The sequence below is a fragment of the Procambarus clarkii genome, chromosome 82 (assembly GCF_040958095.1).
Source record: "Procambarus clarkii isolate CNS0578487 chromosome 82, FALCON_Pclarkii_2.0, whole genome shotgun sequence".
Taxonomy (NCBI): Eukaryota; Metazoa; Arthropoda; class Malacostraca; order Decapoda; family Cambaridae; genus Procambarus; species Procambarus clarkii.
In genome coordinates, this window is record NC_091231.1 from 9,987,755 (window position 1) to 10,012,238 (window position 24,484).

Here is a 24,484-nt window from a genome sequence, read left to right on the forward strand (position 1 = left end):
CCTGGTCTAGTTGACCAAACCGACCAGCCTCACCCATTACCTGGTCTATTTCCACACCCCTCCCGGTAGCCTCACCCATCACCTGGTCTATTTCCACCCCCCTCCCGGTAGCCTCACCCATCACCTGGTCTATTTCCATCCCCTTCCCGGTAGCCTCACCCATCACCTGGTCTTCTCTTTCCTCTCTCCAGCTACCTTATAACCCTGTCCTCTTCCTCCCCCTCCCCAAGCAGCTTCACCCATCACTTAGTCTTCTCCCCCCCTCCCCCATCCAGCCTCACCCATCACCTGGTCTTCTCCCCCTCCCCCATCCAGCCTCACCCATCACCTGGTCTATTCCCCCCTCCCCCATCCAGCCTCACCCATCACCTGGTCTATTCCCCCCTCCCCCATCCAGCCTCACCCATCACCTGGTCTTCTCCCCCTCCACCAACCAGCCTCACCCATCACCTAGTCTTCTCCCCCCCCCTGCCAGCCTCGCCCATCACCTGGTCTTCTCTTCCCCTTCCCCCAACCGACCTCACCCATCATCTGGTCTTCCCCCCTCCCCGAACCGACCTCCCCCATCACCTGGTCTTCCTCCCCCTCCCCCATCCAGCCTCACCCATCACCTGGTCTCCTCCCCCTCCCCCATCCAGCCTCACCCATCACCTGGTCTCCTCCCCCTCCCCCATCCAGCCTCACCCATCACCTGGTCTCCTCCCCCTCCCCCATCCAGCCTCACCCATCACCTGGTCTCCTCCCCCTCCCCCATCCAGCCTCACCCATCACCTAGTCTTCTCCCCTCCCCCAGCCAGCCTCACCCATCCCCGTCCTGGTATATTGGCGACCAGGATGAGGTTGGGTGTGGCTGTTCCCGCCAGCTCTCCCTCCCACCTGAGGCACGTCTAGGATAGTACAGGGTTAAGGATCAGTTACAACAGTATTTTACATATTTCCTCTGACGTGAAGTCGATACTCGTGTGCAGTCGTCACTTGCACGTCCATCAAATAATTGTGTTTGAAGGTGCGCTGTTTGTTTAGTGTGAAGTAGCATTCCATAATAGGTTTTAAAGATACGGTTTGATATTTACTCTTGGTCCACGGGGACACTAAAAAAGCCCCGAAATCAACTCAAGATAACCTCATCATCTCTAGCGGCCTTGACGGGGCAGGGGGGGTGGGGGCAGGATGCCGGCGGCTTGTCAAAGATCTCTCCACCAACCCCCTCCATTATTCCTGATAATTTGTAAGGCAGAACTTTGGTTTGAGCAGCTGATTGAGTTATTCTATTATCTTTTGGCTAGGGTAATATATGGTCCTATTGAGGGTCCGAGGAGGGTTGATTGGTCGCAGGTGGCTGTTTGGTGATGCGTGATTGTTAAGGTATGGTCTGGACGCCTTAATTGTGCTGTGACTGCCATAGTTGCCGGATCTATCTGTTTTTGGACCACGGCCAAAAAAGGCCCCGCCCTTCGGTCAATGTGGCTATTCAAAGGCTAAACACATACATGTAGACACCCAATATCATAATGTAATGATCAATTATTATATTTTGCATAATTTTAGAGGAATATACACTTGTACAGTACAGGAATTACACGGAAAAAAATAATCGGACCGTGTTACCAAGTAATTGATTATTCAAAGTATTATTTAATATGTTAATTTTTACGGTAACTCCCCCAAAAATAGTGATAGACACCCCCCCCCCCCTTCCCTGGGTGTTGGTGGGCCGCCATGGTCTGCTTGGCATGTTGGGTAATCCGGCCCTGGATTGTCAACTTCTGGCTGTCCACGAAATTGGCAAAATGGCCTTGGACGTCGAAGCACAAATTCTCTATTGTAGACGTCCTTAAAGACTTCATTCCATTTATATTTATTTTCTGTTAACCATGCATGTCCTAATCGTGCTTAATATTTGTCCTCCAATGCCAGATACAGTATATCAACTTTCGTGATGAATTTGTTGGGTAAAACAGTGTCAACAGCTTTGCTAACGTCAAAATAGACATATAATTTGTACTACTATCAGCTGCTTTAAATAGACCACATTTGGGGAAAATGAGAGAATATTCGTATGGTATGAACCTCATTTAATAAGTTATGTTTTTCAAGGTGATTGAGTTTGATATTGTTTTAAGCAATTGGCTTACAGTTTATGATAGGCTGCAATTGAAGACGATGTTAATGCTCATAGAACACGTACAGACACTTATTTTATTCTCCCAACAGAAAATTAAATACCCGCGCTCCGTCGCCTTCATCATCGGCACAGAGTTCTGCGAGAGATTTTCTTACTATGGCATGAAAGGTAAGTTGAGGTAATGAACATTTAGCATGTTATGCACATGGATTTAGTCATACAGAAACATTCTTATTTCATATGACTTAATATTTCTTTACACCGCATTATGCTGTGCCTTTAGCAACAAATGTTATTATATATTCTATAGTGTGAGAACTAAACCAAACACCAGAAGATGAGAGGGAGTTTCGGTCCATCCTGGGCCATTATAATGGTCCAGGACATACAATAGTAATAAGACACTAAAGCAGGACGAACCCACACCTGCCAGGGAAGGAAGAGGAGGCGTGGCTGGAACCAAGATGGAGATTACCAACACATCCAATTAATTCTGTGTTCCTATACCCCACAAGGGGCAATTCTGGGGCTTCCATCCGACCACAAAGCCACGAACGCTGAAACTAGGGAAACCTAGCACATAATGCAGCAGCTGCCTGAAATGCCTCGACTTCAGAAGCAAGATCAGAACCCATGAGAAGTATACTCCACAGGATTTGGGGTCATAAGAAGCATCAACATAACAGGCAGCATGACAGAGGCAGAAAGAATGATCATCGTCATCAGCAAAGAGAATGAACAGCCTTCAAACTTGCAATGGCCAAGTGCAGGCTCGACATTGATTGATTAATGAAGATTAAGCTACCCAAGAGGTGGCACGGGCATGAATAGCCAGGAACAGGCTCGACAGGCTGTCCTTTATGCATAAATGATCTCACCAAAGACCTGCTGAGGAATACCAAGGCCTTACGGTAATGGGACGGGTTCTCCCAGGCACTGGACGATGTTCGCCAAAGAAAATGGGACTGACAAGCAGTGCGAGTTTAAACTAAACCGCTTAAAGACCGCCCCCAACTAGGGGCCTACAAAGAGAATGAGAGATCAGAAAACTCCTGGAATATCCAAGGTAAGGCACTCCATCCCAGTGGCGGCCTGGCCTTGATAGGGTATACCCCTGAACACATTTAGAGAATGAACTGTCAGTGCAAGAGCAATGCTCAGGAATACCCAGGGAAGTAACTGCTGGGCACATGCAGTTTAAAGCACAAAGTCTTAAGTCCACACAACAAAACTGGACAGAAAACATGTACATGAAACAAATACTATAATGAAGCGATACACCAGCAAAAAAAATATAAGTTCTTGTACTATAGTACAAGTGTGATGCGTCAAAGGAGCACTACTGCCTTGCTCAAGGCTACGCAGCAGCAGATGAACTGACCTGACACCGGACCAAGCTTCGGGCTGACAGGATGAACAACCCAGCGGGTTTTCTTCCTATTGGGGAGTGTTGTACATGCTGCTATGGCGGTATGTCCACTCACAAGATGAGTGGCGCTGCCCAATAAACTCGCCCCTCGGGGCAAAATTTAAAACTTCGGGCCGCCTATTGACAGCACTTGGTTCTAACTGGTTATACCTAGTTTTGAGCGTTTTATTTTGTTTATTTGTGGAGTTATTTGTCAATTTAGTGGATTTGGGTCAGTTGAACCCAGCAGTTGTCTGTAAAGCTTTGCTGACTTTCTGGATGCTTTCATGGTGAACTGGCAGCATGCCATTTGCTCCCTCCGCCTCGTGTGAGAGGCCAGGATGTTTTGGCTGTGATCCCCAGTAGGCCAAAAAAAAACTTGTGCAACTGATGTGACTAGCAGATTGGAGCAGTCTTGGCAAGATAGCAACAGGGAGCCACTGCGGGGCTTCCACAGAAACCCAACGTCGAATGTAATAAGGACATAAGAACAAAGGTAACTGCAGAAGGCCTATTGGCCCATACGAGGCAGCTCCTATTTATAACCTCCCAATCCCACTCATATACATGTTCAACCCATGCTTGAAACAATCGAGGGACCCCACCTCCACTACGTTTCGTGGTAATTGGTTCCACAAATCCAATTTATTTTACCCACAAATTTACCTCGTAAATAAAAAAAATAATAATAAGGGTGGTAGGAGAGGAAAAGATTAAAGTATTCAGTGAGAATCCACAAGGTCTTCTCTGAATACTCTTTATTTTCTTCTTCGAGGCTGTGGATCCCTACAATTGCACCAGAGTTGCCACAACCAACTTTCACAACCCATTACATGGGTTGTGAAAGTATTGTACATATGTTGGTGATTAAGTGGTACATTCTTGCAAAGCATCAGTAAATGTTACTGTACGTTAAGTATAAATGTTGTAGATAATACCTACTTGATTTTAACATTTAATTGGATATTTTTCCCCCCACAGCTATCTTGACGCTATACCTTCACAATGAACTTAAATATTCTGAAGATGACTCCACAGTCATATACCATGTCTGGTCAATGCTCTGTTATTTTACTCCAATCTTGGGTGCCATCATTGCAGACACCTTCCTAGGGCGCTTCAGGTACGTAAACTGCTGTTTTGTGATGTACTGCAATTAAGCCTAGTGATGTTTATCAAATGTATTGTGATTGGTTAGATTCTCATGTATAAGGAATCTCGAGACCCCACTAGGAGAATGGTAAGAGAGGAATCCTTAGGTCTCCTTAAGGGAACAGCCCACTAACCATTTATGGAACTATTCTGCTGTATTTAGTTTTGGTTATATTGTCAAGAATGCAGCTACAGTATTTTATTTTAAACTATTATTTAATCACTGCTATCTTTTGTAAATATCTTTGGGATTAATTTCATATACTGAGAGATTAGTTTAGTTCATTTATTATGCACCCCATGCCCATCTTGTGGGCAGTAGTGGAAAGGGTTACAGAGGCACATAATGGGCTCAGGGACTGAACCCCACAATTCATTTAGCTAAGCAAGTTACAGTCTTGATTAGTTAGTTACAAAATTCAATGCACATCTTAACATCAACAATGGGCTCAAGACAGGCCACAAGTACGATTTATAAATTAAGCAACTGACATATGTGGAGATCTAGTGTCACAATTGATATGTTTATCATGCACACCGCCCCCATCCAGTGGGCAGCGGTGGATAGGTTACAATCATTTACTTACTATCTACAGTTAGCAAACTGGGGATATTTGGCTAAGATTTCTGGTAGCAAATCATCTTGAACGAAGTATTTACACACCTCTGGAACATTTGTTTTAGAATTCATGTATGTTTTTGCACTCCATCACATAGTGATGGAGGGTGTGCGAATAATTTTGTTGACACAGTTTACACTTGGTTAGGTCTATATCAGCAGTTAATGAGAATTCCCAGAGATACTTGTAACCGAGTCTTAAGCCAAGCAGTAGTAACATCTAGAAGTCTGCTGATTTTATTGGATGATCCATAGATGTGTGGCTCCTCTTGCATGATAGTATGATGATAAGATGGAATTACTTGTATCGATTTCACTTTGCCTCAGATCTACAAGATTTTGTTGAAGTTCTTGGTGCACTATTGCTCTCAGACTGCTTAATAATAATTAATAATAATAATAATAATAATATTTACAAGAAGGTATAATGGGTTGGCAAGATTACATTAGTGATATTTTTACATCCTTGCAAAACCACTAATGGATAGCATTTTGGGCAAGTCCTTAATCTAACATATCAGGAAAGGTGAAAAAGTACATTGTAGTAAGGTTTTTTATCAACAATATAAATTGACAGAGGTGATTACACGGGTAGAGATGAAGTACTTAATAAGTCTCAAGTACTGTACTACTAATATTGGGGACGTGGGTAGTATAAGAACTGTGAGTTTGAAGCACAAGGTAGGAAACTATGTATATGTAATTAGGTAATTTTTCTTTTTTTTTCTTTTGAGCAAGGTATAGGTTGGAACATTTTTTAATTCATTAGAGAGCGAGTTCCAAAGATTAAGCCCTTATTTGCATGGAGTGTTTGCACAGATTTAGCCTGACTCTGGGGATAGCAAAGAGATAATTATTTCTGATGTGGTGCTTATGGAGTCTGACACCTATCAAGGAAAAGTTTCAGATCGAGATTAGCATTTAGGAATAAGGCTTTGAACATGTAAATAGCACATGAGAATGTGTGGAGCGAGTGTATGTTTAGCATGTTAAGGGACTTAAACAGAGGGGCTGTGTGATGCCTGAAGACAGAGTTTGTTATAGTTCTGATAGCAGATGTTTGCCGAGTGATGATAGGCTTGAGATAATTGTCAGTGGACGAACGCCATGAACAGATACCGTATATAAGATAGGGATAGATTAGTGTGGTGTATAATGAGAGGAGAGCAGATTGGGGAACATAATATCTGATTTTAGAAAATATACTGACTATTTTTGAGACTTTTTTTTTTAGCAATGTGTTGTATTGCTTACTGACAATCCAAGGTTATACTCAATTTCTACTTTAAAGGCAGATTCTTTGGCTAACTTATCATCTCTGAAAGGAGCATTAGAATCTGAACATGAACATTATGCCATATTATGAAATAATGGAACTTACCATACTTCAACCCTATTACTATACTGCTTTTCAATCCTATTCTAAGACCTCAACCTTCTTACCATTCACCTTACATACCATGTAAAATTATTTTTTCTACCATTTTTCATTACACAACTTTGTAATGGTTCAGGACAAGCTGAAATGTTGTTACATGTACTTCGTTTATTTTCTAATTTGTGGGTTGGGTGCCTATGCATATAATTTTGTATAAATTTCTAAGACAAATACTATCTTTGTTTTGGATGCTTGTAATAAGATTGTCCTGGGTCATGTTTTAGCTGCAGGTCGCTGTATTTATTGAGCCACAGCATACAGTTATCTGCATCAAAGCACCAATAAAACAGTAGTAATTAACCTACAATATACTTTATAGTAGAAACATTTTGTACTTTGGCAATATTAAATACTGTAATATTGCCAATATTGTCAATATTTAATAATAATAATAATAAAATTAATAATAAAATTAATATTAAAGCTTGTCCGTCATCTTTCATGAACTATGAAGTGTTAATACTGAAGCAAAATATATATTCATATTAAAATATTTTCCTAATTGTTTTTTTTTATTTTTTTCAAGGACAATTTTTTACATCTCCATTATCTATGTGATGGGAAATGCTGTTCTTTCCATCTCTGCTGTGCCTCCCATTTTCCCGGACCTTGGTGCAAAGATGTAAGTATTTAAACATTAATTCATAGGATTTGTTTATAACATGCTTTTCATGTACAGTATATCATGAATTGTATAATATTTTTTTGCTGTGTATTTATATCCTGTCTATATCATTCTTTATTCCTCATAATCATTCTGTGATTACCCGGTTTCTGCTTCCCCTTGATCATTGCTACAGGTGGTATAGCTTGTGCAGCAATCGGTATATCTTGTGTGATGATGATGTTGCCTGAACAGCTGAGCAGTTAATTCTTGTCCCCTTTGTTGTGTATGTTACTTGACATTATACTCGGCTCTTTCTGACTGTCTGTCAGCTCTTTCCCACAGCTCAGCTTCAGCTTCCCACAGTAGACAGCTCTTTCCCAAATCCCATAGCATTGACAAATTAAAGGACTATGAAGCTCTAGGTGTGAATAGACTTAAATTCAAAATTCTGAAGAAACTGGCAAATGAACTGTCTTTGTCACTAAAACCTGCATTCAGAAAATTTGTAGATGAAGGAAAAATTCCCCGAGATTGAGAAAATGTGAATATACTACGACCTTGATACAGAAGGTTGTGTTTAGCTGCACAATTCTTTCTTCTTTCATATGTGATGGAGAGAATCGGCTCTTCCCTTATGTTCTCCCTTATGTTCATGTTTCTTGTGCATCTGGGGCACAAAAATGATACTGTATAAGAAAAAACTTCTGATTAGTGCCGGTTTTGTATTCTTCTGATTGATCAGAGTTCTTGGGTTACCTTGCATTGTTAGCTTATGGTGATTCTGAGGATCAACTTTCCCATGGCCCGATCTCTGACCAGGCCTCCTGGTTGGTGGTTTGGTCAACCAGGCTGTTTGATGTGGCTGCTAGCAGCCTGACATATGAATCACAGTCTTGTTTATCAGGTATCTTTTGGAGTTGTTTATCAAGGTCTGTCATGAAACATGAGAGGCCAACCAGTTATGCCCCCTTGTGTGTAGGGGGCTTAACTCTTGTGTGTGTATGTACGCACACACACATATACATATGTTAGGCTGATATCGAGGTCCTGCCAAGATTGAATTACTGACCCTTCCCAGGGTAACGAACTCCCGGGTACATATTTACTGTGTGGGAAACACAGGCTCAAATTTGTTGATAGACAACAAATATCTGTAGAAATATTTCCACAGATAGGAAATGTGCCCAACCATTTGTCCCACCCAGGATGTGAACCCAGAATTCCTGATTGAGAGCCAAGAATGATATTTACATAGTATTTATTCAGTATTTTTTATATATCCATTATCATGTGCAGCATTTCATATGATCCTAATTTGTTATACAGTATAATTAAGCCTTGTCATTAAATAATTTTACATACTTTATAATCTAAAGTTTTTTCCTCATTTATCAGTACTGTATCTAGTAAGGCCAGTATTACTTGACATCTTCTTTCAGATAATCATTTCATAATTTAATCTTACTCTCACAAATGCTTGCAAGGTGAAATTTTCTCATCTTAACCACATACCTCTCTTGTATGTGTTTATTCTCTAGTACTACTACAGTAGACTATAGATCTGTTTTCTTTCCTCAGAGGAGTGTCGTTAACTGGACTCTTTCTGATAGCAGTTGGAACAGGAGGCATTAAACCTTGCGTGTCAGCCTTTGGAGGAGACCAGTTTGTAGTTCCTCAGCAAGAACGGCAGCTGACACAGTTCTTCTCCATCTTTTACTTCAGGTAGGAGTCCAGTCAGTCAGTTACTGTATATTCTATTCATCATTTTTGTTTACTGTTGTCTGTGTGGTTTAGGTACCTTACCCTCTGAACAGCATACCTCCCGAAGCATCTTGACAATCTTTAGTTGCTAGTAGTATAATTACTGAACATTTTCAGTATTTGTAAAATGTTGATGGTGTCATACAAGTAAAGGAGTTATTATTTGCCTTAGCAAAAAGAGAGAACTAGGCACAATTAAAAAAGTGTGTTATTGCATGTCAATTAAAATATTTTCCCTATATAACTCACGGAAGTTTGCCTTTTTTTTTTTTAATGGGCACGATGCCCTTTTAAATTTGGATTAAAAATTTGTCAAATAGTAGTAGTCATGCTTAATCTGTCATGCCATATAAGAGAATTGGTTAATTGGGTCCAAGTGACCTCCAGTGACCCCCAGTGACCAATATAGACCGCAGATATCAATAGAACTGGACAGGGAGTTGATAAACGTCTAGGGGGGGCCCAAGAGAAGGATGATAAAATTCCAGTGGTCTAAAAAGTATAAATATTTAATCATGTATAAAATAAAGGCAAGGCAGAGAAATGTTTCTATTATTCACATAATAAAGATGGAAAACTATGACCTAATGATAGAATACAGTAATGGGAGGAAAGGAAATTATATAAGATGATGAGATTATTATTCCATAAATAAATGAAGACATCGAAGCCATTTCTGAAGCTCTTTCTCTCGAGTGTCAACCATAAAATAAGAATAACAGTGAAGTATTGATGCCATTGTTGGCACTTGACAGTCCCGGTCATTTCATTCAGGATGCAAAATTTTTTAATTAAACTGTGTTGTCCATTTTTGCTCTTTTCTTCACTACTCGATTTTACCAATTTAGGTTATACTGTATAAGTTAAGGCAGGATAAATATCGGGAAAAAGCACTATGCCATTTTGACTATATAGCACTTGGAAGGGATAAGGATTTGGAATAGGACAAAGGAAAGGCATGATGTTCAACCATAAATCTGTGATAGGTTTCAAAAAGTTTCAAAACTTTTAAATTAGATATTATGAATACATAGATAAGAATTATAGGCATGAATATAACTTTTAAGTACATTTAATAGCCTCTTAATTTGAAGCTTTAAATTCTCGCCTACAGTATCAATGCTGGCTCATTAATTTCTACATACGTAACTCCTATCCTGAGAGATAACATCCACTGCTTTGGCAGTGACTGCTATTCTCTTGCATTTGGAGTTCCAGCAGTTCTGATGTTGATTGCTCTTTGTAAGTACTTAACATCCTTTATTTTATTTATATAAATAGGAAACAATAATTCAGAGCACTTTCCGATATTAACCTTTACTACAGACCTCACTCGTGGAATGAATGTGATACGATTACACTATACGAACTACCACAAGCAAACCATGGCATCTAAATTATTTGTTTATTTTTCTTAAATACATCATCATTTCCTCGATAATTTCCTAAGCTTGAATTTTTTGTTGAATTTTGTTAGAAAAGCCTCGCAAGGGGGGTTGCCCCCCCCCCCCCCCCCCCCCAATAAATGCCACAGTGGAAGGGTTAGCCTATTATTAAGATATAATAGAATTACTATATTACGTGTTTATCCCCAGGTTTAATGACCTAATTTGACTGAATTATTTAAAATAATGCCTGAAATGCTTTGCATATTAGTAGCTTTATGTACATCTGTACATACGGATGTACAGAGTGCATCCTCTGCACCTTCAAATAAACCATCATGGTATGTTCTTATATATGTATGTATATTTTATGAATAAATGCTACAATTACAAGAAGCCACAATGTTGGATAGAAAACAGGAGATGCTTGTTCTCCCATAGGGTTATAAACCCATGGAACTGCCTGCCAGCCAAACCCATAAATACGAAAACCCTGCTACAATTTTGGATCCAAATACAGTAAATAAAATCGTCAGAACAAAAGGGGGTTTTGGGAAACTTTTGACAAGCAGCCAGCTTTCTGTCCTCATTGATGCCACTAGGGAGATAGTGACCCTCAAGTAAACAGGTAAACTCAGGTAAAATGAAAAAAAAGGGGGGGAAAAAAGTGAAGTAGACAATATGCTTCTAGGCCATAACTAGAATGAAGGCCATTGGCCTGTAACATGACATCTTAGGGTTAAACATTAAGAGAAGCATTGATTCAGAGAACTGCAGATTACATAACTTCAGATTTCTTGCATTTCCTACAAATTTTAAAACTTTTTCATTTAATCCTGAACAAGTATTTAAACAAGTATTTTGTTGCACATACTACCTTTATTATTAAAGGATTCAGTAGAGCCAAACATGTCTCCAGATTTTAGTATATGCACTATAATATATTTCTTGGTTTAATCCTACCAATCAAGGTAGGGTAATTATCAGGACAAATCACTAAACCATTACAACTATACAGTATAGCAACCCACTCAAATGGTTTAAATCTTGCACGAAATGTGCTTTAGGAGTTTGACCAGTTCTGATAGTAAATTTATTCATGTTCTCTGGTCTAGGTGTTTACTAGCTATCCCACATGTTCACCTGAGGATTTTCCATAGTCAGGGACAGGAAGCCTGTTAAATTTATAGAGGTCCTCCTAGGCTAACTGCTGATAACCTTACCCAGAATGCAACCTGCAACAGTTACCCAAATCCTGGGTACTATTTACTGCTAGGTAAACAGAGGTATTAGGTAAAAGGAAATGTGCCTAACTGTGTGTCTTGTCTGGAAATCAAATCCAGGGTCTTTGGTTATGAGCCGAGGATGTAGACCACTGAGCTTCAGGAAGACCATTCTTTCGATTTCCCCTCCATAAAAAATGCTTTGGTTTAACCAAACCAAAAGTACAGTATCTAAAACTAGCCAATTCGCTTAACATGCAGTAGCCGATACTCGATAGTCCCAGGAAATGTCAGTATTGTGGCATTGTTTAATTTCCCTGAACCACTGCAAATGTTATAGTAGTTACAATTACAAGAAAAATGTGTAGTGCATTTAATAAGAGGACAGACTGCATTTTCAATCAGTGATGCTCTGATGAAATAAAGGTTCCTAAAGTTTGGATCTGATAAAATGAATGCGTTTTGTGTTCATTCTTGTTTCTCAAACTAAGGAAATGTATTTTAGCTGCTTTTTTTCTTTTTTAAAGCTTTATCAGTAAATGTTGATAAAAATTCTAGCATATTTAATATACAGTATTCTAAGTAGACTAATGATTCTAACATATATAAACTGCAAGTTAACTTGACTATTTTCTGTGAATTACATATTTTTAGAGATCTTAAAAATGTTTAAAAAAAACACTGTAGGTTTCACTGTCATGCGGTCCTACATTAGTTGGGTGCTAATGCAGATTTTTACTATAGTATTCATTGCAAAATAACATTTGAATTGATAGCACAAAGTATGAAAAGTTCCTTTTTGGTGATTCACTCATAAGCAATGTTTTCCTAATTCATCCTATAATTCAACAAATCGTTGAGGATTTTTATGAGATGACATTGGAACTCGCCTTGAATTGGAAATATGTTTCTTGATTAAAAGATTCACAATGTTCTTTAATAAATCGAGATATTTTTCTTAGAACAGGGTTTAATATTTGCATTATCTATATATGAATTTCATATGCAGCAGAATCTAATGGAGATAATTATTGCAGTAGAACACAAAGTTTGAGTTTTAAGAGACCCAGTTACAGTACACAAATTTTTGCAAACTTTAATAACTTTCCTCTGGGGCAATTTGTTCTAACTGGTTAAAGTTACTCCCCAAAAAAAACTTAGTATGGTTGAGGTAGCTTGTTGCTTGAAAAAAATTGGGCAATTTGTCCCTCTGATTTAATGCTCATTACTATAACGGTAATTAATATTCTAAAGGTCTGTTCCTGGGTGGATATTCGATGTACACGATGAAGCCTCCAGAGGGTAACATTCTGTTGCGGGTGGGGACCTGTACCATGGTGAGTGGCTAGGAATTGCCTCCTCTTGGTGATGGGATTATGAGTTCTGTATTCTGAGTGGCCAGAAATAGCCTCCTCTTGGTGATGGGATTACGAGTTCTGTATTCTGAGTGGCCAGAAATAGCATCTTCTTGGTGATGGGATTATTATAATTATGAATTTGCTTGTTTTGGTTTGAGGCAATAATTCTGTTATGTATTGTTGCCGAGACATTGTATAGAACGAAAGAAGATAAAAATATATAAAAGACTGCAATGTTCTGTACATTTAACTTACTATGATGCTTGGTGCAATTGTAATTGTAAAATTTAGATTATTATTTCTTTAATTGCTTTGTCGTCATAGAGTATATGCATGTCCTGACAACTACCAGACAATAATTCACAGCCTAACTTAGTTTAAAAAAGATGTTTGTTGAAAATAACTATTGCTCTACTTGGCTATCTGATAGTATTTCATAAATAGTAATTATAATGTAATTTATAAAGCTACTAGTTATGTACAACATTTGTATGCATATCTGTTACATTAACCTGAAGACATGTTTACCACATTTTCATTGAAACTCATAATATTTTTTACAGTTTACTGCATCAGATTATAGTAATAACATAATCATTTTTTACTTTAATAAAAAACTTTGGTTTCAAATATTTTGCATCTTGGTTACAATAAATTATTGTTTGATAGGTGTTATTAAGAGGGTAGGTTGCTGAGACTTTCACTTGACAATGTAAAGCTCCTCGAGAAAACTTGCATGCTCTTGAGCCAAGATTGTTTAAGTCCTATTTCTTATTTCAATAAATATAGTAAGAGTTCAATATTTACATAGTGGGTAATAAGATCTTTCTGGGCAGAATCCAAAACCTATACCAGCATGAACAGTATGATTCCATAGTAACATCACATAGTTTGTGCACACCGTGTATAAACTCAACATTTGATCTCTTCTTTTCGTTAAGTTTGTTTAAAGAGTATTGACGCTGTAGAGCAGTAGCTCCCAACCAGTGGGTTGCGACCCCTTTGGGGGTCTTTTTAGCCTTGGAAAATAGGTCCATTCTCAGAAAGGCTGGACCAAGTCTTAGACCCTATTCATTGTTGTCCACTGCTGTTTCTTGTGGTGCAGTGGTAAGCACAGTTGGGTCATGGCTGAAAATTTCCTAGTTTTCTTCCAGTGGCAAGACAGAAGAGTTTGGGTGGGAGATGGGGGGTGGGGTGGGAGAGAGGGGGGATTAGGAGTGGGAGAGTGGATGGATTAGGGCAGGATGGAGGATGTGGGAGGGAGAGGGACTGAGGGTAGGAGTGGTGTTAGGGGAGGCAGAAGTGGATGTGGTACCACATCCACTTCATGTGTGGGGATGGTATGGGATTGATAAATGCCAGATCATTAACTCGCAGCTAGCTGCATTTATATATATGCAAGTGTAGGGTCAAAATTTAATTCGTGTACATGCACTGGACGGATATGGCGTCAAGTTTTTGGTCATCTTTCTCCGAGTGGACACACAAGCATCCATTATACTATATAGTAAGATAATAGTGCACATAGTATAAAAGCTATTTGCTAAATAAAAATTAAAACAACTGCATACTGGTGAAAATGCTTAAAATACTGGTGAAAATAAACTTAAAATTATATAAGGGTCCACTGTACTTAAAATTACAGTTCTATACTGTGTGTATTTTTCTTTAAATATTTTAAACAAAATGGTAAAATCGAATCTGCTGTGTGGGGGCAGTGCCAAAGGACATATAATAATGCATGTACTATAATAAACTAGCTAATGGAGTACTATAACTGTAAAAAGTGTTTTGATAATGCAGATGATAATTTAGTCATGGTCAACCACCTCATTCATCTAGGATTCTAGGTGATATTAGTCCTCTTGTGGAAACTTTACAAATAGTTTACATTTTTATAGCAATTTTTGGGAAAGTTTTAGTGTCGCACAGGCCACAGGGCTAACAACACTGCAAACCAGGCATGATAGGACAGATCTCATTGAAACTTTTATTAATATATTGAACAATTTGGAGGATGTTGATCCTATTTCTTCAAATGGTCAGATATAACACAAATAAGGAGCTAAGGTTTCAATTCAAGCTCAATAAGCCACAATGTAGGACTGAGAACAGGAGAGGCTTTTTAACCCACAGTGTTATAAATCTATGGAACCGCCTACTCGCCGAAGCTGTAAATGCCGAAAGTGTTAAATTTTAAAATCCAACTGGAAAGAATCATAAGGGTAAGTGGAGGGGGGGGAACCTTTGACAAGCCATTGGCTTCCTGTCCTCATCAAGGCCACCTAGTTGTAGTGGCCCTCAAGTAAATTTATGCGGAGCCTATAGTGTTTAGATAACCAAATCCCCACATATGAAAAGAATTGAATGTGACATGTTTCAGTCCATCCTGGACCCTTATCAAATCAGTTAACTTAACAGGCATCCAGGACAGACCATAATATCGTCACATTCCTTTCTTTTTCCATATGTAGGTTGGGCTAGTTATTGTCAATCACATTACTGGCACATTCTCTGCATGCAGCATTTCATTTAAATCTTAAACTAATACATAATGAAACCAAGTAAATGCAGTAATTTATTAAGAATTTCTGAGCACTTAATTGTATGCAATTATAGTTGTAAGCTTAAGTACAGTATAGGCATTTTGCATGTGCATGATATATATTATTTTTTTCACTGGTCAATTAATAAATTGTGCTAATGTCTTTCAAGCTTCTTGCATGATTAATACAACAATCTCTTCTATGCATGTTCTTCAGTAATCTTTGTGCTTGGATACATTACACGGCTGTACAAGATGTATCCAGCTAATGGTAGTGCATTGACCGACGTCTCTCGCTGCATAGCGGTAGGTGGCAAAGATTCTGGCCGATAGTATCATTATTAGGGGTAGAAGCCCTTGGTGGCTCCCTGAGGCTCCTCCCAGAAAGCCAGTGTTAAATGTGACAAAACACTTCTTTTTAGTACAGCCCTGGTGACTTCCTGATGGAGATACTGGGACTTTACTAAAAAGATGCACTTAATTGCATTCAATGCTGCATTTTTTATAAAGTACCCTTTTGCTCCCTTTATCTAAATTGAGAAATCAATTTTAAATTCATGAATTTTGGATATGACAGTAGATAATTTAGGGAATATTAAGTACCATACCATACTATACAGTACTGAACTATATAAACAATACAGTATTTACACTGTAGATTGCAAAAGTTAAGAATAATGTGAACTTCATTTTTATTATTCAAATTAAATGGAAAACAAGGACTGCTAGGTCTTAAAGATGAGAAAATAGACGAGATGAAAAAATGAATGATCTAAATTAAATGGGTAAAAAATAATGCTTTTAGAGGTGATTAGGATTATGCAGAACTAAAACTACATTGTGGAAAAGTACAGAATATTCTAGCTGCAGCTAAAAAATGAAACAGCTGGTTGATGAGAAAAATATAGATATAAAAGTTGAATGCAGCTGTGGATGGGTATGTTGCCCGTGAGGAATGTTAAATAAGAAGAATGGTAAGAGTTAACAACAAAATTGGAAGGCTATAATGATTATTGTACTGTAATAGGGATCTGAGTGTATGAAGAGCCTGCTTGATGAGATATTTAACATAATTGGAGGAAGCCGGTCGGCCGAGCGGACAGCACGCTGGACTTGTGATCCTGTGGTCCTGGGTTCGATCCCAGGCGCCGGCGAGAAACAATGGGCAGAGTTTCTTTCACCCTATGCCCCTGTTACCTAGCAGTAAATAGGTACCTGGGTGTTAGTCAGCTGTCACGGGCTGCTTCCTGGGTGTGGAGGCCTGGTCGAGGACCGGGCCGCGGGGGCACTTAAGCCCCGAAATCATCTCAAGATAACCTCATCTCAAGAAGGCAGTTAACTTCTTTGTAAAAAATGCATGTATAAGGGGCTACCATGTCTTCCCAATTACATAAAGGAAAGAAGTCAAGTAATGAGAAACAAAGGATAACTGAAATTTGATATTATACTCTTTCATATTGACAATATAGCAGTGGCTTAAACTTGAGAAGATTGAAGTTTTATGATTGCACATTCAGGCATATTAGATCATACAGTATTGTTTAAAGTACAGAATTTAGTAAATAATTTTTTGCACAAAACTAGAGGAAAAGTGCAGAAGAAAGCGAGTTATAAAATGCTGTATAACTGAAAATTTTTAAAACAATTTAGATATAATCATAGCAATGTATAAAAGAAACTATTGAGTTGAAGGTTGTGACATTAGGATTAAAATGTGACATTAATACTATGTGTTCAAATTTATAATTATTGATTTATTCAACTTATTGTAGTTGTATTATCTCTAACATTATATTATTTCATTGATTTATTGACTTAAATGTGAAAGTTTGTTTATGATTATTGTATTTTACTCAATTTTCTGGGGGAAGCCCCTACGGCTCTCCGGAGCTATTCATGGCTGATATGGATACCCTAACTATTTTGCATCAGTCGATGTAGGTGGAGTTCTAGGCCTACCAGGGACCACAAGCCAGAACCTGGCCCCCTCACAGAGGCACGAGGAGCAATGGCCCATAGAAATGCACATGTGATTTGGACATGCAAGAGGACAACGTACCCAGAGGGAACAGAGCCAGCTGCTGTTATAGGTGAAAACTAGCTACGCAGTACCCTGCGCCCCATCAGTGCAGTAACTACCACTTACCTCAAGGCAAACAAGAGAGGAAAACCTCCACACACTCGGGGCGGCCAAATGCCAAGCAGCGAAAGGCCAACAGAGGTAGACCGAAGGCAACTTGTGGAAGGGAACCCCAAGCCCCAAGGGTGGTACTTACAGGGCACTCAGGGAAGGAGACCCTAAGCACATGCAGTCCGAGTACCTGAAATATTACTCCTGGCTCACATTACCACCATAAGAGCAGCACTGAAAACAACAAACAGCACTGAGAGAAGATTGGAACTGGAGCCACACGACTGTGCACGATCCCATCAGCCGAGGAACTGGGGTGGGGATCGCCGGCGCGAGGGTCTGGGGCTTCCCTTTCACCCTCCCGGGGAGGGGGGGGAAGGGGGAGCCCCAGACACCAGACTATTGCTCCTCGTGCCACTGTGAGGGGGCCAGATTCTGTCTCGTGGTCCCCGGTAGGCCTAGAACTCCACCTACATTGACTGATGCAAAATTGTTAGGGTATCCATATCAGCCATGGAAAGCTCCAGGGATCCTCCAGGACTCACCCAGAAAATGGCGTTTCATTACATTCACCGCTGTTTTTTTGTTTTTTTTAATATTAATGGATTAATACGAACAGCCAGTAATTTGAATTTATTTCATATTTTAAGTCAAACCCCTCCCCTACCCCTTTTTTTTTTTTTTTTTTTTTTTTTTTTTTTTTTGTAAGAAAAAATATACAATGTATTATCTTGACATTTTTATGTTGGACAACCATAACCTGTTTTTTCTCTTTCAGCACGCAATCTCCCGGAAATTCAAGTCAAAAGAAAAGAAGAACCACTGGTTAGATCATGCTAGTGACAAGTTCGACAAGGAACTCATTAACGATGTTAAAGTCTTGCTCAAAATTCTCTTGCTGTATATTCCACTGCCATTCTTCTGGGCCTTGTTTGATCAACAGGTTTGTTACCAGCTATATAAACCTCGTGCATGTAACATCATGAACCTATGTGTCATTAGCGCAAACTAGGGCTATGGTTCTTTTTTATAATTTATAACCTGGCACATATCTTGAGGTTATCTTGAGATGATTTCGGGGCTTTAGTGTCCCCAGCGGCCCGGTCCTCGACCAGGCCTCCACACCCAGGAAGCATATACTTACAGTACATATATATATACCTAGATACATATACATATGTAGATACATATACCTGTATACCTAAAGTATTTTTACTTTATTTTTTTTTTCATAAACCCTTAAATGTATAAACACTTTATAGTTTAAAGTTTGTATTGTGTTTAAAACTTAATTTCAATACAAAATAGAACTTAATGTATTAATATTTCAAATGCTATTACTGTACTTCATCTAGGGGTCAAGGTGGACATTTCAAGCAACTCGTATGGATGGACAAATTGGTGAATATACACTGAAGCCAGACCAGATGCAAGTATGTCATTTATATCTTTTTTAAAATAACTTGATTTCCTTTGGTTTATAGATTGCTTAAAAATCTTGCATATACAGTTACATTGTATATAGGTTTAATTTATTATACATGTTATGGTCAAATGAGCAAGCCTGTACAAGTGTATACTAATAATAATAATAATTATACAGTAATTAATATTTTATTCATACGGTACACAATATATTGGATAAGTCAAAGTGGTTACATATTGGGTAACTAGTTTGCACATATTGTATAATACTGTAAATAGAAAGAATTTCTAATTATAACATTTAAAAACAAAAATTTTTTTACACAGGTAGTGAACCCACTGTTCATCCTACTATTTATCCCAGTGTTCGATACCTTTGTGTATCCTCTGCTGGCTCGCTGCAATCTACTCAAGAGACAACTACCGAGGATGTTTGTTGGTGGTGTCTTGGCAGGAGTGGCTTTCCTCGTCTCAGGATTCTTAGAACTTAAGCTTCAGGCAGGTATTTTCAGAGGTTACAATCTCTCCCTTCTAGATCTTGACTTTTAACAAGTTGCCTGCTTCCTGTCCCCATAGAGGCCACTAAACATGGTGGCCCCTGAGTAAAATCAGATAAGGGAATATTACCACTTTTCGTATGTACGTATTTTATTTTTTGATCTGCCAATTTATGATTTCCCAATGTGAGAGAAAGGAAATCCACTATGCTTATTGAGGTCCCCCTAAGGGTAACAGTTGCCCTAACTCTCGGGTACCTATTTATTGCTAAGGAAACGGGGGCACTGTGTGTAAGGAAATTTACTCAGATGTCTTGTGCCGCCCACGAATCAAACTCCGGTCCAACAGGTTGTGACTGCTGCAATACTCGCTAATGGTTCATTCTATATCGTTTCATTCTATAAAAACTGCCCTGCAAAGTTGTGTCCACAGCATATAATCATTAAATATGAAAATTATGTTTAGACTGGGTATATGTTCTTTGCCTCTCCGTCACAGTGAAATTAAACCTAGCAGTAAATATGTACCTAAGAGTTAGGCAACTGTTGTGAGGTTGTATTCAGTGGAGGATCAGTAATTCAACCTTGGGTGGGACTTCGATACAAACCTATAGTATATATATTGCATATATTCACACAGACTTCCTGTGCCAGACAAAACAAATTATTTCTCATCACCACTTTTACCTATTACTAATATATACAGTAGTCATTACCTGACTAATTATGTCCTGTATCTCAGTGCAGTCAGGTCACAGTTGAGAAGTCCCAGGTTTAATTTCTTTAGCAGAACGCACACGTGTGATTGTTTCCTTTCAACTGATGCGACTGTTCATCTTGCAGGAAATAGGTGCCTGGGAGTCAATCGACTGTTGTGGGTCACACCCTGACAAAGTAGTCAGAGTAAAAGAGGGAGGAATGTAGGGTTGAACAACAATAACCAAAAGGAAACATTGTAAAACTGAATGGTTCAAATTATTATGGGGGGGGTAAAGGTTCTAGCCAAGTTATCATGCACTGAGAAATATATGGTTCCAAATTAAGAGGTATGAAGTAAGAGGAGCAGAAAAGACTGAAGCTATTGCTGATAAATAAGGAAAGAATATATCTTGAGAGAAGATAGGTACTAAATCTTGAGTTTATCATCATTGTGAGTACGTAAATGGTATACAGTCTGTTCTATTTACCTCTCCCCCAATATCTCACTATCTCTTCCTGATTTTAATCACCTGTTGGACTCCTTACCTGAGCCTGTGCTCCTTTTGTGTGATTTTAACTGTCAGCATACCCTCTCGGGCGATGTTCTGACAAACTCCGGGTGCCGCCTTCTGAAACCATTAGTCCCCCCTCTTCTTCTCTGTCTTTTCTGAATTCTGGTGAACCCACTCATGTTGACTCACGCACTCGCACCCTCCCTGTCTTGATCTTTCCCTCTGCTCATCTTCACTTTATTTAGATTTCACTTGGCAGGTTCTTGATGACCTCCATAACAGTAACGATTTGCCCATCCTTATCACCTTCTCTTTTCACCCTTCCCTCTCCTTCCCTAAGCAGCAGTTTGCCAAGGCTGACTGGAATATATTCACCCTACATGCTACTCTTTCTGACCTCTCCGATCACCAAATTTTGATGGTGCTACACGGTCCCCCAAGGCTTGGCATCTTCTTTTGATAATTACTTGGTGAGCATCCGAGGGATCAGCTCAGAAAGGAGTGCTTCACTACACTTGACTTTTGCTTCCGTTTATGAACTTAGGTTTGAAATGTTGGCAATAAATTACTATATTAATATGATAATCTTATCCCTGCCATTATTCTTTCTGATTAAACTTTGCTTCCCAATGGGAGTATCTATTGCTAATCTGTGTTTGTATATACAGTATAATGAAATCACAAGGGGTTCATATATCTGAGAAAATATTGAAGCCATATGAGGGGATCTAACCCATTAGAAGCGAGTGTGCCTGAGTTCAGGAATGTGGGTTTGATCCCATCTTATATTTGTATAATTTTTTCATTTGTGTGTGCTAGTGTGTAAAACATTGTGCATTAAATTTAATATTTATTTATTTATTTATTTATTTATTTATTTATTTATTTATTTATTTATATACAAGAAGGTACATTGGGTTAGAGAGAATACATAGCATAGTATTTACAATCTTGTAAAGCCACTAGTACATGCAGCATTTCGGGCAGGTCCTTAATCTAACAGATAATTTTAAGTACAGTAGGTATGTTAATATGTCTGATTCATTGAATATCACTACTCTAGGGTTATAAATTAATGAATGCTATCCCTCGTGCAGACAACATACCCTGTAGCTCTGAATAGTGGAGAAACAAGAGTATCATTCATCAATGGTTTGCCGTGTGAAGTTAATGTTGATGTTCCATGGGACGAAAAAAGTATCACGTTGCCTGAACTACAAGACCATGTAAGTTAAATGTAGGGATATTTACTGGTGATTATCAAATTATTCTTTTTCATTGCTTTTTATATAATTAGTGCTTGCTTTATAAGCCTTGATATCACTTGGAAAAGATTATAGTAGCTGAAAATTTTTGTCTTGGTTAGATTTATCAAGGAACAAAATGGAAGTTAAAGAAAACACTTAATTTTCATTTTTCGTTTAAAATTGAAGACTAAATATAATCTATAATATTACATTTTAGCAGTTCCCTATAAACCATTTCTTACCATCCATCATGTCATCTGGTATAACTCTTCTGGGTGATAAACTCCTATATTTGCACAGAATATTTCTCCTTGAGGAGATTATCAAGAGCAGTTCCCCCAGGACCAGGGTTGGTGAAGCATTTACAGGTGCACTTAAGAGACTTGTACATCTCCCTCAATCATGGCAGCTTTGCTTACATTTATTAAACAGTTTATGAACTCCAAAGCACCACAAGGTTGTCCATAACAAAAATAATCTTGGGTCGAGAATGACCTCGCAGTGTTTCAAAACTTGTAAGCAATTTTATAAATATAGACTAAGCTGCCATTATAGAGTAAAGATGCACAGAGTTCAATAAGTAGACATGAAAATGCTTGGCAAATCCTGGTCCTGCAGCTGTCTTTGACAGCTGCATAATATGTATGATTATTAAATGTAATGCCCCCAACTCTTTCTTGCATGAATGAAGGCATAGATAATATCATTGGATAAATAATTCTGGGAAAGAATATGCAAGTGAATGGGAGTGCTGGACTCTCCAAATGAATGAACTCCATAGGTTCAGTGAAGCTCTCAAGCAATGAAATAACCTGTATGGATTACTGTATGCAAGCTTAAGCTGTATAAAGTGTCCTAGGACCAATTTCAGGAGTTTAAATGACTTCTACGCAAATGCCAAAAACCTAGTAAATAAATTTGATGCATTGTGTGCATACACTGAGGCTGAGAATCCTAACATCATTGGTGCTAGTAACATGGGGAAAAAGAAGATATAATTGGAGGGACATTTCGTCTTCCAGCATACCATCCACCTTTTAGAAAAGACAACAATAAGAGCAGTTGGTGTGATGCTGTATGTAAATGAAGACTTGAATGCAACCAGCAATGGGAAAGTGAAGACTATGGAATCCTCGGAATCTGTATAGTGCAACATACTAGCTAAAAATGATAGTAAAATAACAGTGGGAATATGTCACCTACCACATTTTGCCCATTTTGGTCAGTATCAGAGGTACTGACCAAAATCAGTACCAAAATATGACCAAAATCAGTACCAAAATATGACCAAAATAATATGATAAATGCTACGTTTGAAATGCAAGAACATATAACGAGGAACCACATGACGATAGATTGGGTGAATCTTACATCACAAATGGAAGGACAACAATTTCATGATCTGGTACAGAACTGCTTTCATATAGGATGTGACAAGTGCCAGCCCAAGGTAATAGCATTCCAGATTTTGCACTAACATTAAAAGAAGGCATGATTGATCAAATCCAGGTAGGAAAGACTCTTGCCCCTTCGTGTGATCACAATATCACAATATCCTAAGATGGATTACAGGTATAGAAACATATTAAGGTCCAGGATAATGACTTTCTAGATTACCCCTTGAAGACTATCAAGGAATGAGAGAATAGTTGCAAAACAACACCTGGGAAGAGCTAATAGGAGATCAAAGCATGGAGGCATCACAGGGAAAATTTCAAAGGTCATCACTGAACCTGTTGAAAAATATGTGCCTTGAAAGGGAATTGGCTGGATGACTCGGGCAGTAAGACCAAGCTCTAACAACTAAGTGCATTCTCTGGAAAAGGTATCGGTCCACAAACAACAACATAGATTATGAGAGATACAGCAGAGCATTAAATAGATTTTGCATACAGAAAGGCATTCAATTCAGCTACCAAGGAAATCAGATCTGTCAAAAGAAACTATGGAAGAAAACCTGCTCAAAACATAAGATCTTTCCTATACTTATATAGGAAGTAAAACCAAGACAGAAGTCTTTGTTCTCATCTTTTCAGGATCCTACCAAGTTATAAATGACAACAAAAGGGCAGTCAACTCTAAATGAATGCTTTACATCAGTAATCACACTCAAAAGATTAGATAATATTGCACTACCCCATAAATGCTTGAAGCTGGGGAAGAAAACAAATTAAAGGATATTCTTCATAACATGCAAAATAATTAGGAAGAGCACTGGTAAACTAAAGATTCAAAAGCTGTGGTGTGGATGGAATTCAATCCAAAGTTATAAAGGAACTGGAAGATGAACTGTATCATCCACTGAAATTCCTTTTCAGTAATTCTCTGGACAAAGGGGTAGTTCCCCAACAG

The 24,484-nt window shown here is 38.6% G+C and overlaps 1 protein-coding gene across 8 annotated transcripts in view; it reads left to right on the top strand.

Annotated features, from left to right (window-relative positions):
* Window positions 1-24,484, top strand: part of LOC123764321 (solute carrier family 15 member 2) — a 75,893-nt gene that overhangs the window by 37,731 nt on the left and 13,678 nt on the right. For 6 of the 8 annotated variants that reach the window (XM_069316096.1, XM_045751927.2, XM_069316095.1 and 3 more), the window contains 10 exons: window positions 2,215-2,293; window positions 4,515-4,656; window positions 7,269-7,364; window positions 8,928-9,071; window positions 10,225-10,352; window positions 15,839-15,927; window positions 18,531-18,695; window positions 19,108-19,185; window positions 19,505-19,675; window positions 21,983-22,111. In XM_069316096.1, the coding sequence (XP_069172197.1) occupies window positions 2,215-2,293; window positions 4,515-4,656; window positions 7,269-7,364; window positions 8,928-9,071; window positions 10,225-10,352; window positions 15,839-15,927; window positions 18,531-18,695; window positions 19,108-19,185; window positions 19,505-19,675; window positions 21,983-22,111 (1,221 nt within the window). Of the gene's footprint in view, window positions 1-2,214; window positions 2,294-4,514; window positions 4,657-7,268; window positions 7,365-8,927; window positions 9,072-10,224; window positions 10,353-12,972; window positions 13,056-15,838; window positions 15,928-18,530; window positions 18,696-19,107; window positions 19,186-19,504; window positions 19,676-21,982; window positions 22,112-24,484 lie in introns of all 8 variants that reach the window. The other 2 variants (XM_069316098.1, XM_069316099.1) reach the window with 1 other exon arrangement.